The following is an 18797-nucleotide window of genomic DNA, read 5'->3' as shown; positions in this document are numbered from 1 at the left end:
TGTATTTTCCTTTGTCACACTCGATTCAGAATGTGTTTGACTAACATGTCATGATTCAATTTTTGGTGAAAACGTGAGTTTGACTGTGTAGAAGTTGCGTACTGGCCTGAGTCAAAAGAGCTGACACCAATTGCTGCCTCAATACTGACTTCATACCTGTTATTATTTCATTAATACTAATCTAGAGTGTTCTAAGGTAGAATAATAACTCAAATGTATTACAATCTACATTTTGTTGTGTTTGTGAAGGCAATAGGGGAATGCACATTGGTTGGACAATGAAACTAAAACACCTGTGGTTTTAGACGACAATAATTTATTAATTAATTAATTAAAAGGCCTCCTTTTGTGGCTATTCTGGCCAATACACCATTAATTAATCTTGGGAATGACAGATACAGTACAAGTCCAAATACCAGCACAGTACTAATTTTGAGCCCTTTCACTTCCAGAAAAGTGACCAGGTCACACTATGTGATGCTGGTGGAGGAAAACATTTTCTTGCTCCTCCAAAATACCCCAAGATGGCTAAAAAATACTGCATCTGGTGACTGTGAAGGGCCATGGGAGATTTCATGTTCATTCACTTCACTTTGTTTCATGTTCATCAAACCATTCTGTCACAAGTCTTGCTGTGTGTTTTGGTGCATTATCATGCTTATACACAACACACCCATCAGGGTACAATGTTTGAACAATTAGGTGAACATGGACCTCCAGAATGGCTCGGTAGTCAAGCACAATAGGGAATGCCATAATATTGCAGCCCAAACCATCACTGATCCACCACTGTGCTTCACCGTCCGGGTGTTAAGCCTCTTTAGGGCTTCTACACTCCGTAACTCTCACGGATGTGGGAATTAGGAAAGACAGTGAAGGTGGTTCATCAGAGAACAATACATGTTTCACATTGTCCACAGCCTAAGATTTGCATTGTTGGCACCAATGAAACCCACATTTGGCATTGCTATGATATGAGTGACCAAAGACTTGGGTATAGCAGCCCGACCATGAATATTGACTCTCCCGACAAACAGTTTTGATGGAAACAGGATTGGGCAGCTGTTGTTTAATGTTTTTTTGGGATACAATCCGGGTCAGTACCTGGACATCCCTTTCAGAAAGCTTCCTCTTGCATTGACAGTTACGCCTGTTGGATGCGGTTCGTCCTCGTGTGGTGGTATGCCGTTAACTACCCTGGATACTATAGCTCTCGATACACCAAAAAAGACGTACAGCTGTGCTATTGCTCTGCTAAATCAACCTTCACACTCTGCTCTTACTAATGGAATGTAAAATAAGTGAAGATTGGCCCCCAGGCCGCGCATATATATAGGTGTGAAACCTCATACACTTAATTGGCCAGTGTTTCAGTTTTATTGTCCAACACCTGTAGGTTTAGTGCTCAATCTGTGCACCCTTAAAGGGAGTCTTCTGGTGAACACAAAAGAAGATATTTTAAAGAATGTTGGTAACAAGACAGTTTATGGGCCCCATTTACTTCCAAAGTAGGAAAAAAATACGATGGAAGTCAATGGGGTCTATCAACTGTTTGATTACTGACATTCTGTAAAATATCGGTATGTAATTCATACATGTTTGGACCAACTTGAGGGTGAGTAAATGATGACAGATTTTTCATTTTTGGTTGAACTGTCCCTTTAAGGAACTCAATAGTGACACTGAAACAGTTTCCAATGTTCCCTGAAAGCCCATCCTTCATTATGATAACACCATCGACAGGCAACATCTTCATCTGCCTGAAGCAATCACATCTAGCTAAGCTCGAGTGGCTCATACATACAGAGTTCCAGTTAGGGATAGAGTGTCAAATTCTATCACTTTAAAAGCCATACGATCATCATTTGTGATGGAGAAATTATCCAGTAGCTAGAGTAATCTCTAGTTATCCAGTGGAAACTGTGATGGCAAAATTATTTCAGAACCAGGACACAATATATTTACAGACTAAGCCCTATTAAAAACTACACGTGTTTTCTTCGTCCTTTAACTTGCACTTTGTCATTCTCCTTCCATATTGTCCATGAATGAAATGTCCAAACTACCACCAAACTAAGTAAATATTTTTTTTATGCAAAACATTTTTATTTAAAGCCTTAAGAGGCTGAAAATGAACCCAATATTTATAGTTTGCATTGTAACATTTTCATGACAAGCAGATATTCCAATAATTCTCAATAATTCAGAATATAATAAAATCGATATAACAAACTACCATGATGAATAAATGCATTGGATGTATATGTTCCACATTATATTAATGAGAATTGGAGGTTGCATGTGCTAATTGTCATTAAATGTTAAAGTGTCATCTTCTTTTTTTTAAAGGAAAATATAATTGATTATTTCTTTCTTGTCATTTTTGAGTGAAATATGACCTGTTCATATTTGTAGATGTACATGTAAAATTGTCTGGATTGCTATGTATCAAGTGTTGACATATATAAAGTATAATGAAATATGGTAATTGCATAACTTGCAACATTACATTTATAGCATACATTTTTTCCATCTCAGGCATGCGAGCATATTTTACGTCTAATGGTTGGATAGTGATTTTTGGTTAATTGTTAAGCCTGACAGCCATTGCAAATGGCCTCAATTTCAACATGAATAAACTAAATGCACTGCTGAATACATGATATGATTTCCCCAATTTACGTATTTTAAAATGTCTGTTTTATTACAAGGAATTATGAATCTTTCAAAGAAATGGCCACATTATAATACGTTAGCACCCTCAGGCTTTTCCCTCAGATAACTGCTAGCCAGCAAGGCACTACATCAGTTGTGTGGACCAACCAAGGCTGTTATTCACATTTCCTCATGCTCAATTGGCCACAACCAATTCCTCTCTCCTTTGCCTCAAGAGCAGAAGATGAGGCATATCCAGGCGTCACAATGCATTTCTTGACAGATAGAGTCAAAACTAGGTTATGCCACAAATCTTTGAACAAGCAATGGACTGCCTAAACGCAACGAACAGAAAAGACTTCATCTGACAAGGTTCTGATATTTATTTAATACTTAATCTAAACATACATTTGAATATGTCGTTTGCAAATATCTGTGGTACTGCAAAGAGGCAAGAGAATCCGTTGACATCGAAATCCTGCTGTCAACAAGATTTGGTGTCGTATCGACAAACATCTCAGAGAAACAGCCCCTGGAATAACATGTTTAGCTACAGACAACAACATGAAATCGTTAACTTCAGATGCGATGGCATTTATCAAATGCTATGAAGATTGCGAAACATTAATTCAAACAGGTGTCATTTCAGGATCTCGGTGATATCGATACCTGCAGTTTAGTTCTTGTCTTACCACATTCAGTTTTGGTGATCAGAAAAAGTACGGCAGCATGGTTACAGACCGTGATGTGTTTTCCCTCGAACAATATTAGAGACCCTGTATTAATAATGAGCCGCCAAGTGCTCATCTAAAGATACTGTGTGATATTTATGTTCTCTCCTGGCTGACCCTAAGTCACAAAATAACCCTCGTGTCAAAAAAAGAAATCAAAACACATTAAAATAAGTTAACAGGTTGACTAGAATATAAATGTACAGTATATACAATCACATACGATGAAAATATATCAACGCTTTAGTGTTCTAAAGGTTCCGAGTCGCCCGCTTAAGAGCTATAGATCATCAAATCAAAGTTGCAGGAACAAAAAAAAAATAAAGGAGAAAGATGCTGACCGCAGCAGCGGGAAAATAATCAAAACATAATAAGGCTTTCCTCACAATAACCCAGCTGTTAAAGCAGAGCAGAACCAAAGAGCAGCCGTCTTGAAAAGATAATATATCAACAGCACTAAACATGACAGGCACCCATACTTCACCTTCGAAATGAAACAAAATAAATAAAAATATATTCATATATGTGTATATATGCTTATAAAATGAAACACTGAAAACCATTTCTCAAACACAGTGCCGCCAATCAAAGGCAACATTCTGCTTTCGCCGCCACTTTTTAGGAAACGTTTTTCTGTCTTTGTAGAATAATTCTGTACACTATATACTGTACCAGTAAACAAAATGTAAAAGTTTGTTTTTAAATATTTTTTACTTTTTTTTTATGTATACCCAGTGTTTTGAAAAAAGTGTTGCAGGCACTTAAAGTCCATCTCCGACGTGTTGGTGTTTTTACAGTGGAGCGCCGACGCGGGAAAAGGGCTTGTTTGGTTATTCCTGGATTGTGTTCGATTCTGGTGAGAGGCGCTGCACCAGTCTCAGCCAAGGATGTCCAAGTAGACAGGTGTGGCTTTTCCCAGAGCGTAAAGGACTTTCTGAATGTCTTTGATGTTTAGTCGTTGTTGCGGCTCTCTTTGCCAGCAGCCTAACATGAGGTCGTACACCTCCTTAGGACACAGGCGAGGCCTGTCTAGAACCCGACCTTGAGTAATGCATTCAATGACCTGCAAAAGAGAGAGACAGAAATGAGCAAATGTCTGGAATTGATTTAGAGGGGATACGGGCAATTTGTTTATGCTATTTCATATGCAGAGTCAAATATAAGTAATGTTGCACACCATGACTCGTTGTTTGAGCATCCCGACCAGGGGTGTGTTTCCCGTACAATGACGTTGAAACCGCATTGTCGCAAATTGGTCGTTCAACCATGTTGGTTAATGATGTCACGCAGGTGGTGGAGTAATAACTTATTTTAATGAATCTGTTTGAGATCGAATTAATGCTAGATGTTTTGCTATAAATTACGGACATGGCATCTGAGGACTATTTCTCATACTTCTCAGTTATTTTGCTTTATTTTCAGATTCAATCATAGGTTCGTTCTTACGTAGTAAGTCGTTTAAAAACGTCGCTTTAAATCTCTTGCCAAACTAAAAGACGTAAATGACGTGTATGTATTCTAAATAAAAGATACAGATTGTACTGAATGTCAGCTTGCTTATTTGGCTCAAGATAAGGATATGAGTCCACATGTCCTGCAAACAAGAAACTCTTACCCCTGTGGTAAACAGAAGTTTGAGAGCTTTCGTTCCGAACACGCAACTTTGCGATGCTGTTTTGCGAATGTTCGTTGGAACTATGTTTTCGGTAAACACCGACTCGTTGAACTATGCTGATAACGACGGAACTTGTTGCGACCATAGTTGGCTAACAATGCTTTTGGGAAACTCACCCCAGGCCGATACAGCAAAATTCGATGAAACAATGGTGAGATTTTTAAGACAAACTCCTTGTTTGTGCATAATTCCCATAATTCACACACAAACTCCCAATAGATTCAGGGGCTGTTTACACAACACCTAAAAACTAAAAACTTTTTATGTGTGTTGACCGTTCATTTACACGACAACAGCGTTTTGGGTGCCTGAAAACGCAAACTTTTGAAAACGACTCTCTGTGTAAACAACAAAAAAGCAAATCTCTGAAGATGATGATGTCATGCGTATTACGTGTTCAGTCTATAGGGCAAAGTAACTTTGTGGGCGGATCTTGGGCGCTGTTGCTATTATACCGGCGGGATAAATGACTCTTGTGCCCGACGCAAATTTAAAAAGGGTTGGTCTGAAGTTGCTTCATTATTCATAGGTGTGGTTTGGGCGTAACGTGAAATAAACCAATCAGAGCGTCCTCTCACATTCCCTTTAAGAGCAGGCGTGCTTGTTCCGTGGCGGATTGCTATTATAGCGGCGGATTTGCCAGGCGCACGCCAGCAGCGATTCACAGCCGAGGAGACAGATGTTCTCTTTAAGGCCGTAAAAGACAGAGAAGTGACATTGTTTGGGGATGGGAGAAACCCACCCAAATTAGCTTCGGCGTATAAACAGGCGTATAATAATTTGGGTAAATGTGTAAGCTAGATTATTATTTCACATCTTCATGGACACAACAATGATTTCCCTCGTGTGGTAATATTTTTCCTTGTAATAATGAATGATTTGCAAAAATGAAAACTGCTGCGTCTGTGTAGATGAGAGAATCAAAGTGCATGCGCGTTGTTCACACGCTACATAATGACCAAGCATGCGCACGTAAAATACCATATGAATAACACGCGCAATTGTTTTCTGGAACTGCAAAATAGCACCAGGGAACGTTTGAGCCGAAAAACTCCTCCTCTTTTCGCTGAACCGCCCAAGTTCATTCACTAATTTACCGACGTGCGTCTGTGGAGGGAAAAGTCTGCTGTGCGTCGGGTGCAAAATAGGAATGATACATGCGTCGGTGTACAAAGTCAATTGCGCTGGGTACAAGATAGGGCCCATAGTGTTTCATCGTCATCTAAAAGCCTGGCAGCAGAATACAGGGTTTTAAGTTGTTTTCGCGGATCCGTGGGAATGGGAATCGCTTTGACAATGGTGTCGCCTGTACGCGGAAAACTCAAAGTTTTAAGCATATTGTTGTTGTGTAAACGTACCCTCAGTGTTAAGCCGGGTTGACTGTTGAGCCACAATTTGACAATTTTGTGAATCCTTTTGTGAAGTCTCGCTTGTTTAAAGTTCGCCAACAACTGATTAATGATCATTGTGATCAACTTGTACTTCAGACGAAATTCTGACAAATGTCATGCAGTGCGGCTTCTCTCTTACGATAACAGTCAAATCAAAAACCAATAGGAGCACATGATGATGCAATTGACAGAGTAACAAATCACCACTTTGGGCAGTTGTGGCCTAATGGTTAGAGAGTCGGACTTGTAACCCAAAGGTCACAGGTTTGATTCTCAATACCAGCAGGAGAACGACTGATTGTGTGGCTTGATGTAAGCTGCTAACCTGATCTCTGACAGCATGACATGACACCCCTCCAGTAGAGATCACACTCACATTCTAAAAATGTCACATTCACACTGACGTTCTAATAATGGCTCCTTTTCGCCCTGTGAACATTTACCTCATTATTGGATAACTGAAACCATGGCTGTTTCCCATAGGTGAAGACCTCCCACATAATGACTCCAAAGCTCCACACATCACTCTCTGTGGAAAACTTCCTGTACATGATGCTCTCCGGAGGCATCCAGCGAATGGGCAGCATGGTGTGACCTCCCACCTAGAAGACGGATTACACATCAAGCATTGCACACAAACATCTTACGTGGTATGGATGACATTTCCCTTTCTATGTAATCAAGCTAACAGCTTAGTCTACTACTTTAGCTCTAACTGGTTAAGAAAAGCTCTTTTGAATTAGTAAAACAAGATACAGTACATACGCACGTCACAATAACGCATTGTGACAAATTATTTATTACATTTTTATTACTGTGTATATTTTCAGTAAGTTTAAGCAGATTATGCAGTGTTGAGTAGGGGAGAGACACTGTTGTGTGTGTGTGTGTGTGTGTGTGTGTGTGTGTGTGTGTGTGTGTGTGTGTGTTACGCAGACCCTACTGAGGGCATAATAGAGCACATACACCTACTGTACAAGAATGAACAATAAATAAACACTAACATTAAAAATGTTGGGGTCGAAAAAATTAATACTTTTATTCAGCAAGGATGCATTAAATTGCTCAAAGATGACAGATAAGTTTACATTGTTACATAAATGTCTACTTTGAAACATTCTATTCAAGTATTCTAGAAAAGAAATATCACTGTTTCCACAAGAATATTGCAGAGCACAACTGTTTTCAGCACTGATGATAATAAGAAATGTTTATTGAGCAGCAACTCAGTTTCACTCTTAACTCTTTCAAAGATACATGTATATCTTACTGACCCCAAACTTTTAAATGGAGGTGCATGTAAATATAATATATATTTAACACTCTGCAAAACGCAACAAATATTATCTTTTTTTTACTTTTTTCATATTTTAAAATTATTAGTGCACATTTAGTTTCAACTTTTGCCACATTTGGTATTTTTATGTGCCAAATCATACCAAATGTCACTTGGAAAGGTGAGGTTGTGCTCAAATATCAAATTGGGTGGCAAAAAATATAACTAAACTTGGTACAAATACAGTATAGAGTTCATTCAAGACTAAATGCAGCAATTTCAGTTGAACCCAAACCCCCAAGATGTTTTATTTGGAAGTGACAGAAGACTTTGTGTCCTAACTTTTAATGATTGCAAAAAATGTATATCTATATTGTGCGTAGTCGCCTATTTTGGATCTCTGACCACTAGGGAGCTGGTCTTAGGGGGTTAAAGATGCAGTAAGCGATTTATGAGAAACACTGTTGATTTTTGGAATCGACACCCAAAACAAACAAACAAACCCTTACCCAAAAGAAACACACCCCTCACTTCATTGCACAAGCACAGACAAACAGCTGGCACATCAGACAGCTCGTATGGATGAATCAGCTTTGATTTAAGAACAACAACAGCTTACAGCAGCATATCTTGGTTCTGTGAAACAGCAAAACCAATGTGACTCATGTATTGAGTAGAAACAAAGCAAGTTTTTAGGCATTCTCGCCCTCTATAACGCCTCTCCAGAACTGGAAAGTTTTTCCAGTATTAAATCGGGTCCAAAAGGTCTTACGTGATCGTAACCCGATTTACACAGCCAAGACTATGTACAAACACAATATTGTTCACACACACCTAACAAATATTCACAAAAGTCTTTGTTTGGGTGTTGATTCCAATTTTTGAATGGTGCAGTAAGCAAAATCACTTGACCCATTAATACTAATATTTACTATTCTATATCTTTCTTAAAAAAAACACCTTGCTATGTGTACTGTGCTACCTGGGACTAGTCACAGCACTTGCATATTGTTGCCCTAGTTGGTTTGATTGCTTCTGTTGTTCTCCTCATTTGTAAGTCACTTTGGATAAAAGTGTCTGCTAAATGATTAATGTAAAGATAAATGTAAATCGCTTACTTTTACTGCAGCCATAGTTGACAGACCATCTGAGAGGTCCTTAATGAAAGCAACAGACAGAAAGTCTTCTTCACTGCTCATGTGGACAGTATGTAACAGAATAAGACTTAAAAACAATACAAAACAGCTTATCGATTACCCCGACCCACTCTGTAACACTTTTAGATGTGAGAATGTAACAAATAAACAGAACAAATCCTTAGTATTTTTAAAGTGATTCATATTATTAGCTTTAATAATGATCTCATGTCCTTGTTCAAGTCCTCCGCTAGTTGAGCCAAATTGACTAAACAATAATGCATTAATCGTGCATGCACTCAGCTTCGATTAAAATGGCGTATTCTTAAATCTATTTCTTATTCACGTCAATTCCACTACATTCATCACGTTGTGCCGGCATGAAATGCCTGTGAAGAAGACTGCTGGGTATTGCTGGAGCCCTTCCAGCTCAGTGTGGAGTTCTTTTTGTAATTACTATTCCCTCTGTTGTTTGCCGTTACATTGATCTTACTTCCGGCTGGCAGAGAGCAGACTAATGAATGTCTACCGCCACATTAGAAATTAGGCAAGTAGGTTCCTGTGACTACTGTCCACTGCATATAGTCAATATCTTATCGGAATCCTTGCAGCCTGTGTTCTGTAATGGTCCGAGTCAGTTTATTTGTATTTTTACTGCTCTAATTGCAAGTTCTAGTCAGGAGAGGATGCGAAAAACGAAGAACAGGAAGTTTCTGGAAGTTCTTAATGCAGTAACATCTAAAACTGGTAACTCAAGCAAAAAAAAGGGCTTCAAATAGTTACTCTACAACTACAAATAATAGCGTCACGTTATGAATTGCGTAGTGACATGTCATAAAGCAATGACACGTGAAATCACACTTTTGTACTGTATCTGGGAGTGGTTGTGTGTGTCAATGAACAAAAAGATGACAGATATGCTATACATACTGTATTCAATGAATTTACAATATACTGTATAAAGAATGTCCTGTTACAGAAATCCAATGGAGTGCCTTAATGAGTAATCATTGCTCTATTTGTCATTAAGCTCTGATATGTTCTCTTTAAAGAAAATTCAGCAAACTAGTGATGTAGTGAAATGAAAAGCCGTATTATACAGATTCTTCTCATGTCAGTTCATTGCCGTACCCTGCAGTGAAAGACACACTTTTGTGTTTTATTGAAAAGTACTGTACATCTGAGAGCGTAGCTAATTAAAAACATCAATATGTTCGGTCAACCCTTCTAATCAGCAAGTTTTATCTACAAAGACCTCTAAAAATAGACATTTACATTACCCCTTGAAATTGCGAATTGAAAATACGGCCAATGGAAACAAGTCAATTTAGCAAAAACTCCCATATCGCAAAAAAGGTTTTTACCCTCGCATGAGGTGGTTTTTCAGGCAATTCGAAAAAGGAATATTTCGCAGAACTGCAATGGAAACAGTTTTTGGGCATTTACAAGTCACCTGACATATATGGTTTGAGATGTTTGGACAGAGGACGAGACAGAGTTCTTTATTAATCTCATATGAGACCAAAGAATTACGGGAATACTGGATTCTAAACCACAAGGAAATGCCACAATCAAGACCTTGAAGGAGGGAGGGAGAAACACCCAGAAACATCTCATACTTGGCCGCTCCCAAGTATAAGGGCTTTCCTTGCTATTAATGCTTGGATAACATGCCTATGTCTCCTTCGCTTAAAAATAATGGTGCAGGTGGCTGCGATATATGAACCTACCAACATCCGTTGCCATAATTATTGGAACGACTTATCGCGAGAGGAAAAAATTACGTTTCAGTTGCATAACATCGGTTAATGGAAACGCCGTCATTTCACAATCGTTTTTTATCGACATTTAGAAAATATCGCAAAAGTTTTGCGCAAATCTGTAATGGAAATGCGGCTAGTGTCTTGCACGGTTGTTTGCCATTCAGAGTTCAATTTTGATTCAAATTTGAAAAATTTACAGCAAAATGTTGTGCTATGCTATAGTACATGATGACATACATACATCTCAGCATAATTAGTAGTTCAAATGTATTAGAGTTATTGGAAATATCCATAAATATCCTTAAATAATGCAAATTTCAAATCCCTTATTAAGAGGAGCAACTACAATTGGTTAAGCAATCATTCATACCACAATCCACTGTATCACCTTGGACTTTGTGGTTGAGACTAGAGCAATTAGCCTGGCATGGTAAAAATTGATAAGCCCAATAGGAAATAAATGATTGAAAATTGAGAAAAAAAAATCTCTCTGCTGATTATCCATATTTCCGTTCAGTCAGCATGGAGTGGGTTTCAGGAAAAAGGCAACATGTTTTTATCTTTATTTTGGTAGTTTGTAAACTGGATTACTGACTAGTCTGTGGCTCAGTGGTAGAGGGCTAGATTGGATTATGGGTATGAAGAGCAAAGCAGCATGCTGGAGAATGGATTACAGCCCTGCTAGAGCTAGTCTCTGGGCATTTACAGTTTTGTACTTAGTATCAGGGGAAGGAGATTCATGCATCCATGACCGATAACAGATTTCTCCAACCATTGGCTAAATATCTAGTAGAAACATATATTAGAATTCCTAAAGAAAATATGGGCTATTGAAAGTGATGACATTGACATTAGTTGTTTATAAAAAAATTTTTAAAAACAAGTGACAGGGTGACGTGTCCATGTCGCTTGTTTATTGTGTGTAATCAGTTATGTGTGGTGAAGACACAATCGTTGACAATCTGCAGCTTATTCATGGGATCGAGCCTGTGCTGTCATTTTCCCTGAATCTGTTTACAACCATCAGCGGCTCTAAACAGAGTTATCAAAAACATCTCATGCAAAAAGATACTCGGCAAGCCATTAGGTGGCAGGAAGTCGATGTGCCACTTATAACATCTTGACGAAGGCGGTTGAATTGGTCACTGATGAAAGTACCTCAATCTCTCTTCCAGTCATGCTCCATTCCTGTGGCCAGACGCTCGAGCCCCAGAGGACAACAAACGTCAATATGACTCGCCATGTGTGGATTACGTGCTTGGCAGGATCCGCTATTTATAATCACTTGACACAGTGAACGTGTCCAATGCGGTAATAATTTCATAATCCCTTTGCTTTGTCAATATTGCAGACTGTGCATAAGTGTGCGCATGTGCGGCTAATAAAGATGTTTCTAGCCTCCGTGAGACCTTCAGCTTACGACCGGCTTGAATGCAAAGACTCTCCACAATTTTATTGTCCTTTTGTTTAACTAGATCTAATGGATAGCTATTGGTATTCCAAAAATGATCTTCCCTCATTTGTGCTATTTATTGATGGGATTGTAAATGGAACATAATTTTACCAAAGACTTAAAATGTTCTGTCCAGGATGTTTATGCATAACCATAGCTTAGTCAAGGTGCAGTCAGTCTTACGTTTCTGTATCAAATTAAACCAATATATGTTTTTATGTAACAGTCTTGAAGAAGAAAAAAAGATGACTAAGATGTAAGATTCTTAGCGGTTTATGCAACTGGGCCCAGTTTAATCTCTATAAACAGCATCTTTTCAAAATGTTGATGTTAATGTTATCACAGAAAATTATTTAAACTAATCCATGAATAGAAAAAATAAGAAGCAAAAATGTGTCAGTTATAGTCAGTACACTTACAATGGAAGTTATCAAGTAATGCAATAAACATTAAAATATGCAAAACGTAAACATTATATGTTAAAGTGAGACTAATGTGATTGAAATCGCTTGTTTTCCTTTTCAAAGTTATGCTACAATATTTCCACTCGTGTAAAGCAAGAATGCTTTCACTAATTTTGTCAATATAATAAAAGTCAATGGGGTCCAATGTTATTTTGAGACAGACATTTTTCAAAATAGTCAAGAAAGTCGTACAGGTTTGCACTGTAAATGACAATAGGGTAAGTAAATGATGGAATTTTCAATTCACATTTTTTGTGCGTCTTTCCCTATATGTACTGTAAGTACATGGATTTTACGTAATTTGAAGGTGCCTTACTGTGACCGTAGTTTTTGTTATTTAACTTAAAGACATTTTTTTTTTTTTTTTTGGTGTTAATATAGAGATCATTCAGAACCCAGGACATTCCTATACTTTTGGTCCAGAAGTGTGGATTTGAAATCCAGAAATGTACTGGCTATGATGCTATAAAAAGATTTTATCAGCAAACATTAAAACGTGATCAAACTGTTGTGATACTTACTCGATAGTAATCAGAGCTGTATATGTCTCTGGACATCCCGAAGTCTCCAATTTTCACAAGCAGGCCGTTACCCACGAGGCAGTTGCGGGTGGCCAGGTCGCGGTGCACGAAATGCTGAGAGGACAGGTAGACCATGCCTGCCGCTATCTGTGACCCGATATGAAGCATCTGCGAGAGACCAAGTTCCCCGTTCGACTGCATCGGTTGGCCGTCCACGAGGATCATGGCGTCTGGACCATGGGCTCTGAAATGTGGGGAGAAAGTCATGTTGGTTACACTTGTTAGTCTTGGCAGTAATTGTCCTTCAGTGCTGAGCTACGTCCAGGTTTTTGCAATTACTTAAATTTAGGATCCGAGCAGGGAAAATTGATTATGGATCAATGCAAAAGGGCACAGGGTCGAAATGTTCAAACGCACCGCCTTATTGCTCCATAAAATAATTCCCCCTCTAATCCTTTAATCCTGTAAAGCTGTCTGATTTGAAGTGAGTAAGTCAAGGCAAAGAAAGATGTGCTTTGACTTCAGCTGTGGAGAAATAAAATCACCTATTCAGTTAACTTTTTCGATTTTCTCTTCACTCAGGGAAAATGATTTTTGTCTGATTGCGGCAGCATTTGCATAAGGTGGCTGTTGAAAAGGGCTCGACTGTAATTTGTGCTTCTCTTCTGGTCAGTGCCTCTTCAGCAGGGAGCTCTTCAACTGTATGTTTGAAGAGCTAACAATCAGGGAGCTAACAATCCAAGTGGGAGCTCTGCTTTAGAATGCAACAGTCTGGTTTCCCGAAGAAAAAGAAAGAATACTATTCATTTTCTCAATAAAACCTTGATTTTTAACAACATTTTAAAAGATTTGATGTCTAAAGAGGTGATTAAGCCACCTAAGTCAGAGTGATTTCAACAGAATTTAGGAAAATTTGTATTTATTTTGCCAAATTCCCAGTGAACTACAATACCCATAATCCTGAAGAGAGATTTGCCGATCAGAGAGTTTGCTGTTACCATGGAAATGGGAATCCCATCAAAAGTGCTCAGCGACTGTCAGTTTCCCTACACTAAAAAAAACAAGTATCTATGTTGTGTATATAGGCCTACAGTATATAAATGTGTAAAAAACTTGTGCAATAAACTTAAAAGCATTTTATACATACACTACCATTCAAGTACTTTTTTAAAGATGTTTCTCATACTCACGAAAGCAGTATTTACTTGATCAAAATTAAGTCAAATCTGTAAGATTTTGAAATACAGTATATAACTGTTTTCTTTTTTAATGTGTTTCAAAATGTAATTTATTCCAGTGAATACAGCTGAATTTTTTGCATCGTTACTCCAGTCTTCAGTGTCACATGACCCTTTAGAAATCATTCTAATATGCTGAAAAAAAGACAATTCTTATAATTATCAATGTTGAAAACAGTTGTGCTTGATATTTTTGTGGAAACCATGATACTGTCGTGATACTAATTATTTTTTAGAATTTTTTCTTTTGAACAGAATTTATTCATATTTTTTAGTATCAACATAGTATTTCTTTTAAAAAAATCATACTAACCCCAAAATTTTGAATGGTAGTGTATAATCAACAAATTCATCATTAGTTTTATAATATATCCTCCTTTATGATTTAATTACATACATAGTCTTTATCATTTCAAATACTTTTTAGGTTACTTTTTATTTCAATGGTCCACTTTAGACATTCTACTACTAACTACAAGTAACTCTGCAACAACTCTGTCAACTCTCATTAGAGTATTAGTAAACTGTTAGTAAACTGTTAGTAGACTGTTAGTAGACCGTAGTAGGTTACGGTTAGGGTTAGTAAAATAAGTTACAGTAAATATACTGTAGTTATAGTCAGTAGAATGTCTGTTGGGGAAGCATCAAAATAAGTTTGATCAGATATTAAGCTGACAGTCCACTAATACTCTAATGAGAGGTAGTTGCAAAGTTACTTGTAGTTAGTAACATGTCTAAAGTGAACCATCGAAATAGTGTTACCTTTTTTTTATTCTAATCAAAGCTCGGGAGTCTAAGCTCAACTCTAAGCTCAACTCAGTATTTGTTGGTTACATCACGACTTAAAACTTATTCCTGGAGAATATTTTTTTAATGTGTATGGAGCGAATGAATGGAGGACGAAAAACTTTCTGAACCAAAGCTGCTGAAAAACTAGGCAGTACACTCTTGTGCAATGTTCCCCAAATTATATACACTGAGTTTTCTAGTATGCTTTACATGAAGTTCTCGCTAAATCTTTTTAATTCAACACGCATATCATCTGAATTAAGCCTGGAGTCTGCTGCCTAAATCTTTTTAGTGTCCATGAAAATCAACCAGACTTCTATCATTGCAGCTTTTCAGAAAAGAATTTCATCATTTTTTTTCTTGAAATGCTAGTCTGGCCATCTGCATAAGTGTAATAAAAAATTCTCACTACACAAAACACTAATTTATTATCATCACCCATCTCTTTGCTCCCACAAGACAATCATCTCACTCCAGAACTCTGTCTGCCTTTATATTTTCACAGATCTCCCCTGCAAATTACAATTTGCATGCAATGAACTTCAATCCTAAACTGCTATTTTGAATCTTAAGAATGTTGTGTTTCAAAACCTAGTGAGCTGTTTCAATATCGAATGCCTGCACAGGCAGCTGTCTACATAAACTGCATTGTAACCGAAATTCAACTGGGTTTCACTTTATTTGGATAGTCCCTTTAACACATTCTGTTGTCAATAAGTAACATTGCCCCTTCATGTCTACTAACTATCATTAGAGTGTTAGTAGAGCATTAGTAGACTGGTAGTGTTAGGGTTAGAATAAGTTGGCATGTAGTTGCAAAGTTACTTATAGTCAGTAGAGTGTCTGTTGGAGGAGCATCACAATAAAGAGTTTGCAGATATTAAGCAGATAGTCTACAAATACTCTAATGAGAGTTAGTTGACATGTAGTTGCACAGTTACTTATAGTTAACAGAATGTTAAAAAGGGACCATCAAAATAAAGTGTTACTTTAAACTGCATAATTCAATGATTATCAACCTTATGAGCCTAACAAGGTTATGTGATGCAAACATCAAAATGTATTGGTTTACAAATCATTAGCTATGGTAAAAGCATATTAAGATCATAACATAGTATTGTGCAACAAAAAAGTCCCTGTAATCATAATTTGAGTGAAAAATAATAAAAGTCATTGCCATTTTACTACCTCTAATGTTCATTTGAGCTGGAAACTACAGTGAATTGTATGTGTAGGTATGCTTTTGGAGTGTAAAAATGTAGGTAGAGCCTAGAGACATGTTTTTCTGATGAACCTAGGGTGTATAATTCCAATTAAAAGCTAACCTGGTAGGTAATCTGAGTTTTGAGACAAAGCTTAGTTGTTTAGCATTCATCTTTCTTTATGTAACATGAAAAATAACTACCTCAGAAACTTATTGAGGTCTCCATGCTTCATGTATTCAAACACCATGATGAGAGGGTCGCCGTCCACACACACGCCGTAGAACATCACAATGTGTTCGTGCTGCAGGTTGGTGAGAAGCTCAGCCTCCCGTTGGAAGTCTTTTCTGGCAGTCAGGGTTGGGTCTTTGAGAGTCTGAGAGATAGAAAGTGTGTTTACTCTAGGAGATGTAAAGACAAGAACAAATGCATCGAGGGAGAGTTGGATGCCACGTTTTTACTCAAGTCGTCCTCTAGCCAAGGAGAAATGAGACGAAGGTTAGACTAATATGCCTAATTGCATTTCAGGATGTCTGCCATGAACTGAAATGAGATGAAAATGTACAACAAAAGGCCGTAGCATGACTTCTCAAAACAAAAGTGGTTCATGGGCACAACTTGGCATAGCAGTGTCATGTTTAAGGGCCATGACACACCAAGCCGACGGTCACGTTTTTGGAATGTAAAAATGTAGAGCGTAGAGGCATGTTCCTCTAATGGGCCTAGGGTGTATATTTCCCAATAAAAGCTAGCCGGTTAGGTAATGACTTTTATTTCCAGACACCAGCTTACCCTAAACTAAAGCATACGGCACATCTACCATTTTGGGAAATGCTTTATTCTTTACCAACATGTCTCATGTATATTTTCTGACCTATATAAATTTGCTTATGACAGAAACTTTTTAGCATGAACTTGAGAAATGCGATAATATTTTGCAATTTTAATCACAAGTAATCTGTAGGATAGGTATCCTTACCAAAGTATGTATAGCATGACAAAAAACAAAAATTTTCTAGGCCCTCCAAATCGCTACTAGCCTTTTCATTGTGAGTCCTGCTCCTAGCAATTAAATGGTAACTTTGCATGAACAGCACATGATGCAATTTGATTTTAATTACAGAATTCCCCTGATCTCTCTGACACAAGCAGAGGGAGACATCGACAGAGAATGGCGTATATGACACAGATGGTAAAGCACTCATTCTGTCAGGGGATGTGTTAGCGCCATGCACTCAACACAGTCCTCCCGTGCTGTCTTTCTGTCGCAGCGTTCTACTGGGGGAACTGACCTGACAGCCCTGGGTTCATAAGATATCCCCATGACACTGAAGCATTTTTACAGTATCTTCAGTGATCTTTATGATCTAATATTTCCAATGGGCTCTGGTGAGGCAGTACATTGAATTAGAAGAGCAAGTTCAGACGTGGAGAGTGCTTTCCAGTGGTTAAATTATATTATTGGCCTTAAGTCATCCTAGGCCGGTTCTCAGATGGTTTTGAAAAAGACACGAATTTCACATTGGACATCAAGTGGAGAAAGAAAACAAAATGTCCTTAAAATAAAGCATTTAAGTTCATTAACTGGTTCGTTTTTTATTTTAAACGCATTGTGCTTGACACAAACCGTGGTGATCCTTGTTGCAAGGGAACCTGTGATCTAATTAGGGCCCAAGCCCTGAAAGGGCGCAGAGCCCTATTGTTCTTCTAAGGATTTTTTGTTCTTCTTCTTCTTCTTCTTCTTCTTCTTTATAATAAATTTTTTTTCAAGGTTTTTGCCACTTTTGGGGGCCTTAACGTGCTCAAAAACTCTTGAAACTTTGCACACTGGTCAGAACCCGCGGCCATTAGAGCCGGACTGAAGCTGGTACCCGGGCGTGGCAGGGGGGCTCGACAGCGCCCCGTGGAACGGGGTCCGAAAACTTGGTCCATAAATCAAACACGCTTGCATGAAATAATATGAAACTCGGTACACTTATAGATCTCATCGGTTCATATATCCTTCATGCTCTGACTTTTTACCCCAGCCCAACAGGAAGTCGGCTATTTGGGGTAGTTAGAAAAACGCATTCAATGGAATTTAAAATACTCCTCCTAGACGATTCAACCAATCGCCACGAAACTCGGTGTGCATGAAGTCAAGACATTGAGGATGAAAAATTGAGAGGGGATTTTTGATATCTCGAACGGTTTGGCCGTGGCGAGGAAACAAATTTATGGCGAATATTGGAAACAGGAAGTGTGTTATAACATCCTCATACATTAACTGATCTTGATGAAACTTCAGCAGTGTGTTCGCTGTAAGAGGCCGATCACATGGATGTGACTATTGTGAGTCAAAGTTATAGCGCCACCAACTGGCAGCAGGAAGTGTGTCACTTTCAAAATGCTTTGAATTCACCCTCTTATTTTTACCCGATTTGCTTCAAACTTCATCTGTATAATGTAAACACACGACAGATGTAGACCTGTGAAAGGATTATTGATATCTTTAATACTGTCG

General features: G+C 38.1%; 1 protein-coding gene and 1 long non-coding RNA gene across 7 annotated transcripts in view; one reads left to right on the top strand and one right to left on the bottom strand.

The window, feature by feature from the left end:
• The window catches only part of LOC306986972, a 70062-nt gene extending 57369 nt beyond the window's left edge, over window positions 1-12693 (top strand). The window contains exons 2-3 of the long non-coding RNA XR_013795065.1: window positions 6936-7102; window positions 11803-12693. This is a non-coding gene — a long non-coding RNA (uncharacterized lncRNA). The remainder of the gene's footprint in view (window positions 1-6935; window positions 7103-11802) is intronic.
• Window positions 2930-18797, bottom strand: part of ntrk3b (neurotrophic tyrosine kinase, receptor, type 3b) — a 172124-nt gene continuing 156256 nt past the window's right edge. For 2 of the 6 annotated variants that reach the window (XM_079590705.1, XM_079590706.1), the window contains 5 exons: window positions 16498-16670; window positions 13066-13309; window positions 8847-8885; window positions 6896-7054; window positions 2930-4449 (listed from right to left, as the gene is read on the bottom strand). In XM_079590705.1, coding sequence (XP_079446831.1) covers window positions 4264-4449; window positions 6896-7054; window positions 8847-8885; window positions 13066-13309; window positions 16498-16670 — 801 coding nt within the window. In that variant the 3' untranslated portion in view covers window positions 2930-4263. The remainder of the gene's footprint in view (window positions 4450-6895; window positions 7055-8846; window positions 8886-13065; window positions 13310-16497; window positions 16671-18797) is intronic. The other 4 variants (XM_079590710.1, XM_079590709.1, XM_079590707.1 and 1 more) reach the window with 2 other exon arrangements.

The sequence above is a fragment of the Phoxinus phoxinus genome (assembly GCF_949152265.1).
Source record: "Phoxinus phoxinus genome assembly, chromosome: 2".
Classification (NCBI taxonomy): domain Eukaryota; kingdom Metazoa; phylum Chordata; class Actinopteri; order Cypriniformes; family Leuciscidae; genus Phoxinus; species Phoxinus phoxinus.
Note: the sequence above shows the minus strand (reverse complement) of the source record. Positions and strands in the feature narration are given on the sequence as shown.